Raw genomic sequence first — 18,021 nt, 5'->3', positions numbered from 1 at the left:
CGAATCTTCCTCTCTCAGCATCACCAACTCGTTCAGTGCGCCAGCAAAGCTGCGGTTATCTGTACACTGCTGACGCTTCTATTTGCTGAAGCTGGAAACGCTTGGTAGTGGGGTGAACACTTCTTCATTCACGGCACTATCTACGCACAAATATCATCGCGCCCATCGCTTGTGCAGCCTGTGCCGTATGCTTGCGCCTGCACCTACACAATTGACACACCCACTGGCAATACAGAAATATATATACCTAAGCAATTGGCTTATTGGCAGGCTTCCTGATCTACGAGCTGTTCTTTCTCCCTTCAACCCTTCTCCTCCCTCAAGTTTGAGATAATGGGCGTTTGAATAGTTTTGACGCTCATCCGACCTCTTTACCTATCAGCATGAATTCTGTCGCCCACAGCATGGCCGAGACTTCTCCAGCTCCTGCTGCTCCATCCATGCAACACCAACACCAACAGCCGCAACCTCCGCCGTCTCCATCTCCATCGCAGCCGACCTCTGTATCCGAAACCGCTCCGACGCCATCCCTACCTTCAATTTCGTCGCCCTCTGCTCAGTCTGCTTCGCTGCCTGCTGTTCTCGCCGCAGCAACAGCTGTCGCATCAGTCTCCGTCCACTCACTTGCGCAAAATTCAGATGAGCTTCCCCCGCTCCGCCAACCGTCGCCGACCTCGCCGGCGCATTATACGTTCGAACAACACCAACAGCAGCAGCACCACCACCATCCTCACCACAACCTCCACCCCGTTACGCCGCCTCTGAGAAAGGACACATGCTCCTCCATCTCAACTCAGGCCACTAGCGCTACCTTGGCCTCCACAGAGACCAATAACACATCGTACAGTGCCGACACCTCTCCTAACTTGCACCAGTCCATTTTCTCTATAAAGGATGGCTCCGACGTCTCTAACAACCGCCGCACGAGCAGGAGACGGACCGGGCCCCTTTCTCAGCAGTCCAGAGAACGCGCTGCACTCATTCGAAAGCTGGGTGCATGCATCGACTGTAGGAGGCGACGAGTCGCTGTAAGTCATACCCATTCTGTGCCACACAAACCTTTTTATATAGACTTATATGCCAACCCTTACCTCCATTATTTTAGTGCCACCCCAGTCATCATAATATGACATGGGAAGACGTCGTAACCAAGTTTCATCGCTCGCATAGCCCGACTATTCAGGATATTGCACCTTCCCTCGCTGCTGCCGGCCGACCGTTGAGCCCCGCCCCTGCGATTAGCAATGTCCAGGCCTTGTTCCACGATACCCAGGAAATGGATATCGATTCCAGTACTCCTGGCTCCAACCTGCCCGGCCGCCCTCCGCTAAGTGACGCTCGAATTCGCACCCCTTTGCCATCAGGCCCTCGCCTCGAGAAGTCCCTGTCTTTACCTGGCATCGAGAGCTTCAAGAACGATCTCCAATCCAATGTGGGGCGTATGCTTTCCACTCCCAGTCGGGATCGATACAGTTCTGTGCAGGTTCTGTTCCTGTTCTGGCAAGACGATGAAGAGGTCCCGATAATTCAGACGGCTGTCCGGGAGCTCGCTGAGGTTTTTGATAAGTATTATCGTTACAACTTCCAAGTTCAAGCTATCCCGTCGTCCTCTGACGGCTGCAAAAGCTCATGGAGGTGGCTATCAAGGGCACTCAACGAGTTTGTTGAGGACCGCGATGAGCGCGATGTGTTGAAAATAGTATATTACGCAGGACATACATACCTCGATGGTAACCGTGAGATGGTCCTAGCTAGGTATGCCATTTGCAACCCCTTCTGCATTGATACCGACTAAGACTTAGCAGCTCGCGAAATCCAGAACAAGCTTCAACAATCCGGTGGGGTGGCATACAACAAACTCTCGAAGAGGCTTGCGCCGATACGTTGATTATCATGGATGCTGCATACTACCCATCTTCCAGAATGGTTCGACAACAGGGCGTCCTGGAACTGCTTGCAGCTTCGGTGTCAGAAGAGCATTATTACGATCTTGATCGCTGTGCATTCACACGGGCCCTTGCTGAACAACTGCGAGTCCGGGCAGCACGCTTGAGTCCTCTTTCGGCTGCCGAGCTGCACGCGAATTTGTTCTCTCAGTACGCCAAAATGGTGCAAGACAAGTATCCAGAGAAAGAAGTATTGACCAGTTTCCCCTCTCCGCTACACATGATGATGTCGGGCAACTCGAGGCTTCCGTCTATCTTTCTTTCTCCGGTGTACCAGAACAGCCCCACGCGAGGAAGTTTCTCTTCGTATGAGAACAGTCCCCAATTACACTTGTCTATTCGACTGGACGATGACAACGTTGACCTCGAGAGCTGGAATGAATGGCTGCGACTGATGCCGGAAGGTATCAGGGATGTCAAGGTCGAAGGGCCTTTCCGAGCTACGTTCAGATGAGTAACTTCGACCACCTACTCTATGTTCAACTTTTGTTTAATGACACAACCGGGAAGCTGAACCCACCAGCACCTCTGTCAATTGAGGTAGACAACTCTTGAAATGGAGGATGTCTGTTGAGGTTCCCCTGAAAACGGAAACGACCTCAACTTTGATGCTGGGCATGATCGCCAAGATCGGACATGGTGGCTTTTCAGAATTAGTCCCTGCATGGCGCGCTAACATGAATCACTCCTCTCTCATGCCGGAAATGCATTGATTACACTCTAATTTGATTTGAAATGGAATATATAATGACGAGTCCATGAAGGATAGCGCATGGAGTCTTGGGCGGAGCAAAAAGCAAATGGGACTCCAGTTTGATTCGCATAAACCGGGGTTACTTGACGGTCAAGCCGAGGAATTACGGCTGGATATCTACCTACCTTTGGAAGGATACTGATCGATATGAAAAGTAATTTGGCGAAAAGGCGAGAGGAGTGTGACTCAAAGGACCAGAAAAAGCGAGCATGAGACATGTTTGTTTATATATAGGCACCTGCATATGCAAAGGTAGCATTCTGCAGGTTATGTTTCATCAAGACCCGTTGAAGCTCTGTCTCAATTTTTGTTTCACTCAGTGAATCGTTCGGGTCAGGCATATCATAATAGATGTCGACATAAAAGCTTTGACTGTAACAGGCATGTGAAAGAGCAGCACCAGGGTCTAGCAATGCAAGTGATGATGACGAAATGTCCAGCATAGAGGAAACAATGCACGGATACAATAGAAATTGGTGCATGATGGCGAGGCCGGGACCCAGGAGGCAGGCCCATGAGTCGTTGGGTGATAAAGCACGGAGTCTTTTTGGCGGGACCAAAACAAAAAGTTTGTTCATTGATGGGGGGTTGGGTCTGGTCTGGTCTGGTCATGCCTTGACTTGTCTTGGGAGGGGGAGGGGAGGGGAGGAATTGGGAGTGAAATATTGGGCTCTGACTGAGTCCGTGTCGAGTAGAGGTAGTCTGATTGACAATTCAATTTTCGGCCTCGTTGTTCAAATGCCAACGTAACAATGCGACATTTCTTGAATCAAATGATAGGCGGTAAAGCATGCCACATCATGGATGACCACCCTACCTACGGAGTACTAGGACCTTGCCTTGCCTTGCCTTGCCTTACCTACCTAGGTACAAACGGGAACGCATATGGATATGGATGTACGTTGATTGAAAATCTGAACGATGGAGCTTACAAGGGTGACATGTCGTTCATTGACAACCCCACTAGAGGACAAAAAAGCTGCGTGGATATTGGATGATGGGCAGCAAATTCAGACCCGAAAGATCCCATGCTAAAGTGCGGTAAGGCCGCCAATTGACCCTTTGGCACCTTTTACTTGCCTAAAGGATACGGAGAAGGAACAGGAAACAGTAAATCCAAGTGCAAATCACGGCACGGCCCAGCCATTCATTTTATCGCCGAGGTGACCGCCTGAGAAAATTATCACAGCCTGGTGATAAGTGTTGGTGGTTAGCTGTTTAGCGCAAGGTTTGGTGGCCTACCTAATCTGGAGCTGGACTGGAGCCCGGGGTGGACTGGCCGGGCCTGGCCTGGCCTGATACGATTTTTTTTGTCCCCCCCGATAACTTACGTCTCCATAATCCGCTGCCGCTACTGCAACACCACCTCAAGCTCATACTTCAACAACGGCATCTCCAACCTCCAACCGAGCCAACCTCTTTGTCTCTTTTTTCACCTAAGAACTCTAAGAGATTCTCGATCTTCTAGTGATCCTATTCTGTTTCCTTTCTTCCCCTCTTCTCCTCCTCTCTTGCCTTAACCGATCATCTTCCTGACCCCTCCTCTCCTCAAACTTTTTTTTTAAACACCCCACATTCCCCATTACTGATTCGATATGGGCGGCGTTGTTTCTGCATTCTCCAGTAGTAGCGGTGAAGACTCCGTCGCAGCGCGACAAGCTCTCGAGAAGCAACTTGCCGACAGGGAAGAAACCATCGCCGTCCTCGAGGAAGACCTCTCAAAGAAGGAGAAGGAATGCACAACAGTATCCAAAGATGCTGAGGATTTGAGGGAAAAGATCAAGGAGCTTGAGGCTCAGTCTTCTCTTGCCCTTGATGAGACTCACGCCCGTATCGCAATCTTGCAGGAAGAGTTGAAGAAGGGCGGTGACTCTTCCTCCGAGCAGCTCCGATCTACCAAGGAGTCTGCTGAGAAGAACGCCAAGGAGCTCGAGGATGCTAAGACCAGCCTGACTGCTACCGAAGAGAAGCTTAAGGGCCTGGAGCAGGAGAGGCAATCCATTGCCGATGAGCTCGCCAGCCTCAAGGCAGAGCTTGCTGAGGCCAAGGAGGCCCGCGAGGCCCTCGAGGCTGCTCTCAGCAAGGAGATTGCTACTCTCAAGACACAGATCTCCGAGGCCGAGGAGAAGCACCAGACTCTTACCAAGGCCCACAGCACACTTGAGGAAGAGCTAGCTGCCGCTTCCAGCGCCGCTGAGCAAGGCAAGCAGGCTCTGACCGGTTCCGAAGACAAATTCACCACCCTAAAGTCCAGCCACGCCAAGCTCGAGACCGACCTGGCCGCCGCCGTCACTGCCCTCGACGAGCAGAAAAAGGCATTGACCGGTTCCGAGGAGAAGTACGCCGCTCTCCAAGAGACACTCGACAAGCTCCAGGAGCAGTCCGACTCCCAGATCGCTACTGCCAAGAAGGACCTCGCCGAGGCTCAAGAGAAGACAAATGCTCTCCAAGAAACACACAACAAGCACAAGGCCGACTCTGAGAACGAGCTGTCTGAACTCAAGAAGCAGCTCTCTGAGCTTGGTGACCTTCAGGCAAAGTATGCTACTCTCGAGGAGACCAACAAGTCCCTTGAAAAGGAGCTTGCTGAGCTCAAAGAGAAGGTTGCTGACCTCGAGAAGAGCAACGAGTCTCTTAAGAGCAACTCTTCTTCCGAGCTTGTCGCGGCTCAAAAGGATGCTGCTGAGTGGAAGGAGAAGCATGGTTCTCTTCAGTCTACCCATGATGGTTTGTCCAAGGACCTCGAGACTGCTAAGAAGGATCTTGCTGCTGCCGAGGAGGCTCAGAAGAAGCTTACCGAGGACCACACCGCTGCCTTGAACAAGGCTCAGGGTGACTCATCTGCTGAATTGGAAAAGGTCAAGAAGGAGGCTGCCGACCTTGAAGCCAAGCTCAAGTCTACTATCGACGAGCATGACACCCTCGAGAAGGAACGTGATGAGCAAGCTGAGAAGCTCAAGACCGTCACCAGCGACCGCGAGGCCGTCCAGAAGAAGCAGGAAGAGACCGAGGCTAAGCTCAAGACTGCCACTGAGGAACGCGAGTCTGTCGAGAAGCAGCTCAGCGAGAAGACATCAAAGCTTGCCGAGCTCGAGAAGGAAATTGAGGAGGCCAAGGCCCAGGGTGCCAAGGCCGAGGAAGACCTGAAGGCTTCCCAAGCCGTAAGTACTCACCATGATGACATACTTATCAAGCCACTAACATTTGCATAGGAGAAGAAGGAGCTCGAGGCCAAGATCGCCGAACTTGAGTCCAGCGCCAAGAACTCCCAGGAGTCTGAGTCTGGTTTGAACGCCAAGCTCAAGGAGGCTGAGGACAAGGTCAAGAGCCTCGAGTCCGATGCCGCCAAGGCTAAGGAGTCTGAATCTTCATTGAAGTCCAAGGTCGAGGAGGCCGAGGCTAAGGCCAAGGAGACTGAAGCGTCATTGAAGTCTAAGGCTGATGAGGCCGAGGCCAAGGTCGCTGCTCTCGACGCTGACGCAAAGAAGGCTCAAGATTCCGAGTCTGCTCTCAAGAAGCAGCTCGAGGAAGCTCAGGCTGCTACCGAGGCCGAGAAGAAGTCTTCCACCGATAAGACCAAGTCCCTTGAGGACGAACTCAAGGAGCTCAAGGAGAAGTTCGCCAAGTCTGAGGAGGTGGCTAAGAAGGTCGAAGCTCTTGAGAAGGAGAAAGCCGACGCCGTCGCCAAGGCCGAATCCCTGCAGAAGGAGGCAGATGAAAAGACCAAGACCCTGGAGGCCGAGAAGAAGGCCGCCGAGGAGAAGGCTGCTGCTCTGGAGAAGGAGAAAGCTGACGCCGAGGAGAAGACAAAGACAGCACAGTCAGCCTTCAGCAACGCCCTTGAGAAGGTCAAGACCATCCAGGGCGAGAAGAAGGAGGCTCTTGAGAAGGTCCAGGCCCTCGAGGCCGAGGTCAAGGAGCTCAAGGAGAAGAGTGCCACAACCAACGGCGCATCTGAGGCATGAAGGGAAGGGATTTATTTGTCAAATGGGAAGGGATAATGCTGCTGATGAGACCAAAAAGTGTTTGTTATACGATCTGTGACGCCGGATGAACTGAAATGTCTGATTCATATCACGGGAAACGAAGGAGTGGACTTATGCGTCTTTGATGAACTCGATACCCAAATAAATAGTTTTTAGAAGAGCGTAATTTAGATGAGCGTCTATGCCACTCTTTTTCATGCCAACTCGGTTCTCCCCCTTACTTGCATGTGAGACATTGAAGGGCTTTGTTCTTGTGTTAGTGGAACAAGATGTGTGGCGGATGTCAAAATGAAGACATTGCATCTACAAGGCAGTCAAGTACGACAATGAAAAGCTTCAAAGTACTCTTAATTGCTTAACGTGAATAGCACCAATTGACTGCCTAGGCACTTGTTCAGTCCCATCCTGTGTTGATATCAAGCTTAGAAGCTCTCAACTGTGGCTGCATCAATCCAAGCCACACCCGCACATCTTCCCCGTCTGATTGGCCCACTTGTTCTCTCCTCCAACACCAAAAACGTCACAACATCAACCTCTATCTAACCTCACCTCTCACAACCTCCACCGCCCAAAATGCGCTTCACCTTCGAAACCAGCGCTCTTCTCGCGCTCCTCCCCCTCGCTCTCGCCGACTCTTTAACCCTCTATCTCCCCTCTAACCCCAACCCCTTCAGCATCCCCGCCAACACGCACGCCACGCTCTCCTCCGCAGGCGTCCACTTCGCCGCGCCACTGTCCTCCGCTAACACTTTTGTCTTTCACAACGTCACGCCTGGCTCGTACCTTGCTGATGTTCACTGTCCGACTGACGCGTTTCATCCGCTGAGGGTTGATGTTCAGCTTGCTGAGGATGGGGAGGAGGGAATTGTGAGGGCTTGGGAGACGTATCGGGGCAATGACTGGGGGAATAAGGGGGAGGTCGTGCAGGTGAAGGAGGGGAGTAAGGGTCGAGGCTTTGAGCTGCGGGCCATTGGGGGAAAGAATTACTTTATGGAGAGGCCGCAGTGTGAGTCTCGCTTTGCAATTCTCCGTGAACCGATCAGCGCTAACGGGTAGCAGTCTCGGTCTTTGCTATCCTCAAGAACCCCATGATCCTTATGGCTCTCGTCAGTCTGGTTCTCATGGTGGGCATGCCGAAGCTCATGGACAGCAGTATGTAATCATTCACACTCGCAAACAGATTTATACTAACAAGATCCAGTGGACCCTGAAATGCGCGCCGAATTCGAGGCCCAGCGAAAGAACAGCCCCCTGAGCGCTGCCATGACCGGTCAGTCATCTGGTGACAACCCTCTCACCAACTTCGACATGGCTGCGTATCTCGCTGGTTCCAAGCCCAAGGAGAGCACCCCAGCCAACAATGGTGGTAACGGCAACAGTAAGAACCAGGGCGTAAGACGGTAAATGTTGCGCAGTTATTGGGTATATAATGACTACAAAAGTTGGATGGATACACAGCCCTGTGGGCATAAACGGACGATAAAGAAGTAGATCATGAGATATGGCATTGTGAGCATTTAGCAATGATCATTATTCCATTGAACCCTCCCTCATCAGTTTGTTGTGGAAGTGTAAACCTTATTTAACTACTAGTCACGGCGTAGTTACGCACAACCTATTGTCGTCATATCCTCGTTCCGTACCCAATTCCTATCCTGCCCATAAATCACAAAGCAAACCCAATTTCGAGTTCAAGTCGGAAATATCACACTCAGACTCCTCTTAAGCAAATGCACACAGAACGTATGACGCTCTTTAGTCGCCACCATCATCGCCGAAATCAGCACCATCCTCTGTAAAGATAGTTAGCGAGCTGTTACATCTAAGGAGAATTGGAATGAAAACTTACCGAACCCATCCTGGTAGGCGTCCTGTTCATCGTTATCAAAAGAGTTTGCGATCATGGCACCACCAAGCAGACCAGCACCAGCACCAAGAGCAGCGCCTCCCATCATGCCCATACCACCACCACCAGGTTTACGGCCACCTCCACCAAAGCCGCCGCCCTGAGGAGCTCCGTAACCAGGAGCGCCACCATAGCCACCATAACCTCCCGGCGCGCCATAACCGCCGCCGTAGTGAGGTTGGGCGCCGTAACCCATTGGAGGGCCTTGTCCAGGATAGCCTTGGGGCTGTTGGCCGTAGTACTGTTGTTGAGGATAACCACCTCCGTAGCCTCCTTGCGAGCCGCCGTAACCACTGGCACCGCCTTGTTGGTGGCCTCCGGCCATCTGCTTTCCCTTGCCGAGCAACTTGCCCAAGAACCCACCACCGCTCTTAGCACCCCGTTCCCTAGGGGGAAGTTCTGTGGGATAAGAACCGCCGCCTTGTTGTTGAGGGTACGGGCTGTTGTTCTGGGGGTAGGGACTGTTGCTCTGAGGGTATGGGCTATTTGATGCTCCATATCCCGCAGGAACATCTGGACCACCAGGACCACTTCGGGCGCGGGCGTCTTCCTCGGCCTGTAGCTTCGCAGCTAGCTTAGCGTCTTCATCTTCGGAAGGACCGCCAGCTGGCTGATCGCGATGGTCCTCATAGGGGTTTTTCTTGGTATCTGTAGGGATGGGCGCATTGCCTTGGTCGTATCCGGGCGGAGGGCCGGCGGGTGCGGCATCATCAGCTGGAAAGACGGGAGCAGTGGGCTTTTCCCATTGCGATTGTTTTGTGTAAATGTTGACGTAGAACCTGTGGTGCGCATGTTAGCGGCGCTGTGCGCGCGTGTAGGCAAAGTGAAGTTCTTACCATTCCTTGTATTGGTCGTTCCATCGTACGGCCCATCCGGCAGGAACCTCGGGGGCCTTAGGAGGAGGCGGACCAGACGGGGGAGCAAAGTCGGCCATCGAAGTAGGATTTGAAAAGTACACGATCGATAAAGATGATGTTATAGAGTGCAACAACGGTGTTCTGCGAGAAATTTGTGGTAGGTCGACGTCTGAGGAATTAACAAGAGTCGATGATGTAGGAGGTGGGTATAAGATGAGTACTAGGTACTAAGGTTGTGTAGTACAAGGAATAAGTAAGGTCAAGGTAAAGAGGGGAAGTTGAATATCGAGATCACGACGTGAGAGCCAAGGATAAGGTAAGTTAAGGCTAAAAGCTAAGACTACGAGGGACTATTTAAGCACATTGCCTACTTCCCTTGGCAATCTGGCACCTGCCACTTGTGACCTTGAATGTTTCGCGTCAACGCCACTTGGAGAAGCAGCATGAGTTTGGATCTGGAGCTGGAGGGGCAATCACCGAAACCCCGGTTGCCCCTCCCCCAACATGCGAAGCACAGGTGACGCCATTGGTGCAAGCGCTGTCATGTAGAGAGAGCACAGCCACCTTGTCCGCGGCTTCCTCGCCCGGTCTCCGACCAAGCCTTCCATTCATTAAGGTAAGGTAGCGAGCGATTGACTCTAGAAGCATCCAAATACCTGAGCAGTGAAAGATACGGTTAGTGATGCGCCAAGGTGGCCTAGGATCACAGCTGCAGTTACAATTACAGTATATACGTTCTGCAGGCCACGTCTTGGAGTTGCTTGCACATGCATTGATGATCCTGGAATAGCTTAGCTCCCTCTCGGAATTAAAACGGCTATTTAGTGTTATGTCACTCCAAGCAAGTGCTGTGCAAAGGTGACAACCGAACGTATTCATAGGCTGCCTCACGGTGTTTTCCTCCAGATTCCAAGATTGATCGTATCAAACCCGCGGCTTCCAACGCCACGAATGACGCAGACAGTGACGATCGCTTGCTGTGGCGGTGCACCATAGCTTCAAGTCAATCAATGCCTGGCATGAGAACGGTTCCACTATGATTCTCCACGATCCGAAAACGATCCAATATGCCAATTCCTTTTCCGAAAGGTGCCTCGCAATCCCATTACTCGCCCGCCAAGCCTTCTCTGTCATCCTCCTCCGGCGGCGGATTTCTGTTCGTCCAAGGCTCAAAGAACTTAGAAGTCCTGGATAAGCCCCCAATGGTCTCCCATATCAAGAGGAAGGCAAACAGGGCCATGATAACGAACATGAAACTCTCTGCATTGAGATGATTATGTGACTCGGGAATTACGACGAGAATGATCGCAATGATCAATCTCATGCTGATTCGTGTCGTCTGTCCCATGAATAGAGTGCACTCACCTTCGACCCTGTATAACATGCCGTAGACCCAGAGACAAAACATACCAACTCCAAGCCCTCCACCGAGAAGCCAGCGCTGCCCGTCTTCAAACTCCTCAATCGCTGTGCTCGCAGCTGCGATGTGGCCTCCGATGAGAAAGGATGCTGATAGAGGTAGATGCAAGAGAAAGAAGCCAAAGGCTGTCCAAGCAGATCGTCGAATCGGATGTGTTGCCTGAATACTTCCATCGCCACTGGAATAGACCCAGTTCAGCACGAATGCGATGATTAGCGTGCAGACAGCCTTGGCGTATCCGGAAGTCAAACCAATGCCTGTCTTGTTGCCAACAATGATGCTGTACACAAACTCGCCGAGAATGATGATGAAGAAAGCGCCCATTCGGTCAATCTCGTGCGCAATGTCAACAGCAGTACTGTAAGTCAGATGCAGCTTGGCCTTGATCCAGGGACTCAGAGTAAGCGCCCATGTCGCCTCTTGATAGAAGATGCCCACAGCGACAATGGCGGCTTTTGCTCGAATGCTTATGTCCTCAAGGAAGAGCGGAATAGTGATGACAAGACCGACAAACATGAAGCCAGCCATGATCCGGGCCTGTGTGCGGTGCTGATACGCTGCAAACGAGGTGACAAGGAATACATTGAGGGTGGTGAAGCGTGCTACGAGGTACGCTCCAACGGTAGTCCGCATTGCAGTAATATCCTCATCTGCATCGTTGGCATTGTTCGCATACAGCACCAGAAGGGCCATGACCCAAAGAATAACAAGTCGCTGCAGTAAATCATCGGTATAATACGAGTTCATGATCTCGCGGAGATCAGCCCAGATGTGCCATGCCGGCGCAAAGATGAGTATATACTTTGCCAGATGAGCGCCATCGGGGTGCTCAGCAAGCTCATCGCTGAAGTTGGCGACAATGGCGACATCTACAGACTGTAAGTAAAAGCCTGAATGATAGCACAGAGATACCTACATAACAGGTCTAGGAACAGCTCGAAGCGACCTGCCTGGCGCTCCTCTTCTTTCTCCTTGATAAGCTGTCCCTTGTAGAACCATTGTAGCGCCCTCGGCTTTTTGACCAAGAAGCAATCTGCTTTAGAGTGTTCTTGGAGCTCGTTGCAGTTCATCTTGCTTCGACTGAGACTGAAAGATATGTGGGAGAAAAGAATGAGAAGGAGGCTCTATATGTGCGATTGCTAAGACGGATAGGGATTTTAACCTTTGTTTCAGCCGTGCCTAGTTGATGAGGGAGAGCTGACAGGACCATTACCAAGCCAGACGCATGCAGCTATTTTATGGTGGTTGGTCGAAGCTGAAAGCTTGTGTGCTACACCACTCAAACACATCATTTTTCACACTGAGAAGGGTCGTATTCAGACTAGGAAATAGACTTAGAAATATGCTTGATTTTCCCGTTTTTGAGGCCTTGTAATCATTGTTCATTCCTACAACTTGTTCCTCAACTCAAGTGGCTGAAGCTATTCTGGACTGTCTCATGCCACTAACACCCAAGGGTCGGCCGCCTGGTGTTGATCCCCCGCTCTCTCATGTTCCACCAACCACTGAGTCTTGACCTATCCTGCAACGACATTCGGATCATGTTCTCCGTCAAGACCCTGCATTAGCTATACGAGCTGAATCTGCATCTAGTAAAATACGGCAATCCCAAATGCGATAGTACATTCGCATATCATCCATCGATATCACCCAAGCATGTTGGTTCAAGCTGAGCGGTAACAACACTCTTGGGTATCTCATAAACACGATCCATAAGTTCCCTTATTAACCTATCGTCATCCTGTCCTCCTAAAACAATTTCAGTGAAACTGCTCCTCGTTTCTTGGTCTTCATACCAGCTTATCGCACACTTACTACCATCTCGAAACTCAGTCATGAACATATCCAGAAACTCGTCACGGCGCTGTTGCACATCAATATAGAAGGACGGTGCAACGTAGAGCTGCTAGGTTTTGACGGGCATTCGTAGTAATGGCAGACAGCAAGAGCCTGTTATGCGAACATTGAGATCAACCACGTGAAAGCCACCTGCATCCTCAACATTTGCTTCTACAGCACCAATGTACCTATACGATTGGGGCCACTCCAATATTTGGTTTGTGAGCGTTAAAATATAAGTCGCAAATCGTTCTGTCAATTGTAGTTGATTATACTTGCAACCCAAGCCACGCTTCGAATTAAGGAACCGGTATGTCTTGAGTGGAACAACTCTGGTGTGTCTCTCTAAATTATCATTGACGACTTTACAGGGGAGTAAGTCAATGCTTGTCTCGTCGGTAAGGATTGAGTCAGGTTTCTCGCAAAACACGGTTTATGGCTGAGATAGTAGGGGAGTGTTGCCAATGTTTTGACGACCTGTATCTGATCATGATCTCTGTTCTTTAAGTCTTTATCCATAGAGAAGAAAATCACTGACGCTGTGCCACATATGAAGGCCCCCAGTTGATTTAAGAGTAATATATACTTCATGGCGGTTGCTGAGTCCCCCTTCTCTGTACCTGAACCCCTTACTGCTTGTAAAGGGGTCATCCTGTATCCTGAACCTGCGATCCATGTCAAGTTCATGGGGCCAAAGTACTCGTTTATAATATCAATAAACTCAAGATGAATATGAAATTTATTATAATTCTCTGGCTTGTTGCAGTATCTAGAGATATCTAACAGTATGTAAGTGATATGTCTATACTAGCACTCATCATTATCATACGCTGACGTTGATATGATCGCGCCTATCACGGCTCAGCAACCCCCAAGCAACTTTGCCAAGTTTTATAGCTGATCATATCGCTAAATTGTCTCCTTATAACAAGTTGCGAGGCTAAAGTCTTGCCACTTATTACATTCGGTTTGTTCACAGCTCGAGGTATCTTGTGCGTACACTTAGTGTATATGGGTATCTTGAAATGATGTATGCTCGAAGCTACTGAGATCTTTGGGTATGTCCAAGTGGCTGATTCCCATTCATTTTTATCGCTTCACAAGAGTTCAAAATGCTGGTCTTGTTTTGGTTTCCATCCTGATTCCTCTTCCGAAAGAATCCCACTTATATTCCACACTCCCCTTTCCATACTCATCATTCAGATAATTATGTTTACCTTCGTTCTTTCGTGGGAATATATACAACAACATTTTTTCGAATACTCTGATAAACTCTAGGAAAGACATCATGTGGTTGATAGTTCTAGTTTGCTGCGTCATCTTGACACCACCAGGCTCCTGCAGCTTGGCACATGCAGGGTAGCTTGGTTAACATGTCCCTGTTCGAAGGAATGACTCTCACTTATTAACAGCGACTGCAGGCAGCTCAAAAAGTTTCAGTGCCTCAGGATGTCGACCGAAGTGATAGGATCTTGAAGGAGTGGTCACGGGACTGTAGATCTCCCAGTTGTGAGCGTGAGTCACAACGTCTGCCTCTAACATTCCAGGCTGTGGCAATTCTCGTCTGAATCCTGCATTCTTCCTTTAGTTTTCAGAAAGAAGAATGGAATATTACTGCAAAAAGGTAAACGATCCCGTTCTTCAGTTCATTCTGGATCTAAACTAACTCATCCTTCAGTCATGGCAGAGTGGCCATTTCATCGGGAGAGTCAAGAGCCACGATGAGCTAATCGAAAACGCTCGCAAACTCATTCAAGACTTTCAGAATGCCCGTTCAGAAATTGGAGATGACTTTCCATCTCTCGTCGAAACCGCCATTGAACTCGAAGAACTCGACAAGTCTGTCGCTCTTGTCCAACAAGAGGAGTCGCTTCGGACCGCAGCAGTGATCAGAGAGATAAAGGGCACTATCAGGAGTGTTCACTATCAAAGTTGGGAAGCCGTTCGAGTAGCTGGGAAGAAAAAGAAGGCTGTAGAGAAGAATGGACCGGACGCTATGGTTCCAAAGAGATATATCCATTCATTCAGGCCCATGCCCAAGTGGGCTACCAGGACTCGAGATGCCCTTGATAATGCTATATTGTGCGCGCAAGTTGGAGTCATCGGCAACGAAAAGGTTGGGTTTTCAACCCGGCCTCACGAAGTGTTTGAGATGGATGGAAAGGTCAAAGATATTCTTGGTATTCACATGGTTCTTGCCTTGAGATTGTGGGATGAGCCGACTTGCATCGATGGCCGGGGCATCTCTCTTGACGATGAATCTAATAGTAAGGAAACTCGTCAGTATGGTACAGCGGCCGAAGGGGAAGACAAGGAAACGCATGATCCAGAGGAGAATTATGTTTATGATAATGTTACCCTCGACCAGGCGCGTGCCATGGCCGGTGAAGATGGGTTGCAAGGTTGGACCGAAGCTGCGAAGTTGCAACCTCGAAGAATGAAACGATAAGTATAGGTCACGAGAAGGAACAAGTATTATCCCAAGTTACACACAAACAAGGAGGCATTTCTAGCAATATGGGTAATCATTTGTCATTATTAAGCAATGTCACAAGCCAATGGTACTGCACAATTTCATGATAGACACTATCGCTTTCTCATCTCTCCAATCTCCTAGTGGGTATTTCAACAAGCCATTCCTAATCACAGTTCCTTTCAAACACTCAGTCTCGCGTCTCTCTAAGGAGCAAGAGGAGCTTCAGCCTCCTTGTCACCTACAGGGACATCCTTCTTTTCGCCCTTGGTAGTGGCATCAGCAGCAGCCTTAAAAGACTGTTCAAAGTCGGCGATGATATCGTCAATGTGCTCGATGCCAACCGAAATTCGGATCAAATCCTGTTTTTGTTAGCAAGGTGAACCCAAGCGAAGTGCTAGAGAATGCATACCTCAGTGACACCGGAGCTGCGCTTCTCATCATCAGAGAGCTGCTCATGGGTGGTGCTCCAGGGGTGAATAGCAAGTGTCTTGGCGTCACCGACATTGGCCAAGTTAGAAATGAGTTTGAAACCATCAACAACCTCACTTCCAGCACCACCGCCTTTGACACCGAAGCTCAGAACACCACCGAAGCCTCTCTTGAGGTACTTCTTAGCCGTCTCGTGGTACGGGTGGCTCTCGAGGCCAGGGTACGAAACCCAGCTGACATAGGGGCTCTTCTCAAGATATTGCGCAAGGGCGAGAGCGTTTTGAGCATGACGTTCAGCACGGAGACTGAGAGTCTCGAGACCGAGGAGTAGCTGTTGGGCAGCAAAGGGGTTGAGAGTTGAACCGAGGTCACGGAGGATTTCGACTCGGGCACGGATGATGAAGGTGATGTTGCCGAAGGTCTCGTAGAATTTGAGACCGTGGTATCCCTCAGAAGGTTCGTGGAATTGAGGGAATCGAGCTGCGTTTTTGCCCCAATCGAACTTTCCAGAATCAACTACTACACCGCCGATTGTGGTTCCATGTCCTCCAATCCACTTTGTGGCAGAGTGAACGACGATATCAGCACCGTGATCGATAGGGCGGATGAAGTAACCACCAGCACCAAAGGTGTTGTCGACCTGAAATAAGCATTAGCCCAGCGGACACATGATTACAGAATTTTTGACTTACAATAACAGGAACACCCTTTTCATGAGCAGCCTTGGAAATAGCCTCCAGATCAGGAATATTATACTTGGGGTTTCCGATACTCTCAACATAGACAGCCTTTGTCTTATCATCAATAGCAGCCGCAATGTCCCCAGGCTTGTCACCATCGACGAACTTGGTCTTGATGCCCAGACGAGGGAAGAAGACCTTGAATTGGTTGTAGGTGCCGCCGTAAAGGTTGGAAGTAGAGACGATGTTGTCGCCAGCTTGAGCGAGGGTGCTGATGGCGAGGAACTGGGCAGCCTGGCCCGATGAGGCTGCGAGGGCTGCGACACCGCCTTCGAGAGCTGCTATTCTCTTCTCGAAGACATCGACAGTTGGCTTGTAGTGTAAGTGGTGAGTTTAGCTGGGTTGGGAGTCAAGAACTCACGTTCATGATACGGCTGTAGATGTTGCCAAATTCCTTGAGACCAAAGAGCCTAGCTCCGTGAGCAGAGTCATCGAAGACATAGCTCTAAATACGGTATTAGTGATCAATTCATGCTGCGAGGCTATGAGAGCGTCAAGAGGCTTGTGAGAACATACGGTGGTAGCGTAGATGGGAACAGCTCGCGATTTGGTGGTAGGATCAACCTCAGCTCTGAAGGAAGCGAGTCAGTTGCGTTCTTGTAAACAATTTTATGCCGTCAACTACAGCTGTATAGCAGTGGAAGAGCCCACCATCAAAGCCGAGGCTAATAATGAATAAAACATACCCCGCGTGAAGCTGCAGTGTCTCAAAGTTCTTGCTAAGTTCCTCAGCCATGATGAATCACGTTTCCCGTATCAAAGGATCTAATCTGTATGAATAACAGGAGAATAAAGAGTAAACAAAAGCAGCAATTCACAGATCAGCCCATTCCCCTTTATACTCGCTCACAACTCATCCAACATGCACTTTCAAGTGCTCTTATTCTTGTGTATCCAAGCCTCTTTGGGCATGGCTCACTAGGACCCCGCGTAGCACGCCATCGAGCTCCCCACGCTTTTGCTTGAGCTGTCTTCACTGTTTGAGAAAGCTAATGGCTTGATCGTCGTTTGACAGCTGCAAATTTATGAATTGTGCAATAACCGAGAACCGCCGAGAACCGTTTGTGATTTTGTTTCTCGGCTGGAGATAAAATAATTACGTATTTTGTAAAATTACTTGGGCTTGTCATGATGGTGATGTGCGGGGTTGATGAATGGTACAGTGTAATACGAGGACAGGAACTCGATTGGTTTCCAGGAAATAGATAAACTTCTTACCTTTGCAGCAGAGAGAATGTCACGTAAACCTGATACAAGTGTATAGCCCAATCAGCTGAACGTGGTATTGCACCTCCCACGCAATATATAACATCAGATGATGTTGTCCTCCGCTCTTCATGTCCCCCACCATGACCCAAAGTCCAGGTCTAATGGTGCAATTACCACGCACTGCATTCCCTTTCTCTTCTTCGATCGCATCACAAGCGAAAAACTGACCGAGAAACATATCTCTTCAAGCCACCGACCGGCCCGTTCACCCGGCGCCGACTACCTTACCTCAGCTTATTATATAAGTATGATGATTCTCGTACGACTTCACATCTTCCTCTTTTGATCCGAGTCTCGGGGTCTTCGGCTCTATTGACGTCCACATCACATGTCGTGACTTTCACATACACCGGAGCGACCGAACAAAATAACTCGATGGTTTTGGTTGAATGAATCAGA

General features: G+C 49.8%; 7 protein-coding genes across 7 annotated transcripts; 4 read left to right on the top strand and 3 right to left on the bottom strand.

Annotated features, from left to right (window-relative positions):
• Positions 1-383: 383 nt before the first annotated feature.
• FMAN_00497 (uncharacterized protein) lies at positions 384-2,400 on the top strand (the record flags this gene model as incomplete). The annotated part of the gene is made up of 3 exons (XM_041822354.1): positions 384-1,028; positions 1,106-1,755; positions 1,806-2,400. 3 exons carry the CDS (start codon positions 384-386, stop codon positions 2,398-2,400), a joined length of 1,890 nt encoding a protein of 629 aa, XP_041688043.1.
• A 1,895-nt stretch (positions 2,401-4,295) lies between these two features.
• FMAN_00496 (uncharacterized protein) lies at positions 4,296-6,665 on the top strand (the record flags this gene model as incomplete). The annotated part of the gene is made up of 2 exons (XM_041822353.1): positions 4,296-5,861; positions 5,913-6,665. 2 exons carry the CDS (start codon positions 4,296-4,298, stop codon positions 6,663-6,665), a joined length of 2,319 nt encoding a protein of 772 aa, XP_041688042.1.
• Positions 6,666-7,259: 594 nt separating this feature from the next.
• On the top strand, positions 7,260-8,090 carry FMAN_00495 (uncharacterized protein; the record flags this gene model as incomplete). The annotated part of the gene is made up of 3 exons (XM_041822352.1): positions 7,260-7,692; positions 7,746-7,838; positions 7,888-8,090. 3 exons carry the CDS (start codon positions 7,260-7,262, stop codon positions 8,088-8,090), a joined length of 729 nt encoding a protein of 242 aa, XP_041688041.1.
• Positions 8,091-8,441: 351 nt separating this feature from the next.
• Positions 8,442-9,526, bottom strand: FMAN_00494 (related to rna-binding protein fus/tls; the record flags this gene model as incomplete). The annotated part of the gene is made up of 3 exons (XM_041822351.1): positions 8,442-8,479; positions 8,536-9,371; positions 9,429-9,526. The coding sequence occupies 3 exons, from the start codon at positions 9,524-9,526 to the stop codon at positions 8,442-8,444; spliced, it is 972 nt and encodes a 323-aa protein (XP_041688040.1).
• Positions 9,527-10,554: 1,028 nt separating this feature from the next.
• Positions 10,555-11,939, bottom strand: FMAN_00493 (uncharacterized protein; the record flags this gene model as incomplete). The annotated part of the gene is made up of 2 exons (XM_041822350.1): positions 10,555-11,738; positions 11,786-11,939. The coding sequence occupies 2 exons, from the start codon at positions 11,937-11,939 to the stop codon at positions 10,555-10,557; spliced, it is 1,338 nt and encodes a 445-aa protein (XP_041688039.1).
• A 2,372-nt stretch (positions 11,940-14,311) lies between these two features.
• Positions 14,312-15,157, top strand: FMAN_00492 (uncharacterized protein; the record flags this gene model as incomplete). Its single annotated transcript, XM_041822349.1, has 2 exons — positions 14,312-14,332; positions 14,387-15,157. 2 exons carry the CDS (start codon positions 14,312-14,314, stop codon positions 15,155-15,157), a joined length of 792 nt encoding a protein of 263 aa, XP_041688038.1.
• Positions 15,158-15,387: 230 nt separating this feature from the next.
• On the bottom strand, positions 15,388-17,089 carry FMAN_00491 (putative O-acetylhomoserine (thiol)-lyase; the record flags this gene model as incomplete). Its single annotated transcript, XM_041822348.1, has 6 exons — positions 15,388-15,543; positions 15,594-16,253; positions 16,306-16,665; positions 16,715-16,798; positions 16,870-16,924; positions 17,040-17,089. The coding sequence occupies 6 exons, from the start codon at positions 17,087-17,089 to the stop codon at positions 15,388-15,390; spliced, it is 1,365 nt and encodes a 454-aa protein (XP_041688037.1).
• Positions 17,090-18,021: the final 932 nt, after the last annotated feature.

This window comes from Fusarium mangiferae (genome assembly GCF_900044065.1).
Source record: "Fusarium mangiferae strain MRC7560 genome assembly, contig: FMAN_scaffold013, whole genome shotgun sequence".
NCBI classification, from domain to species: Eukaryota; Fungi; Ascomycota; class Sordariomycetes; order Hypocreales; family Nectriaceae; genus Fusarium; species Fusarium mangiferae.
Note: the sequence above shows the minus strand (reverse complement) of the source record. Positions and strands in the feature narration are given on the sequence as shown.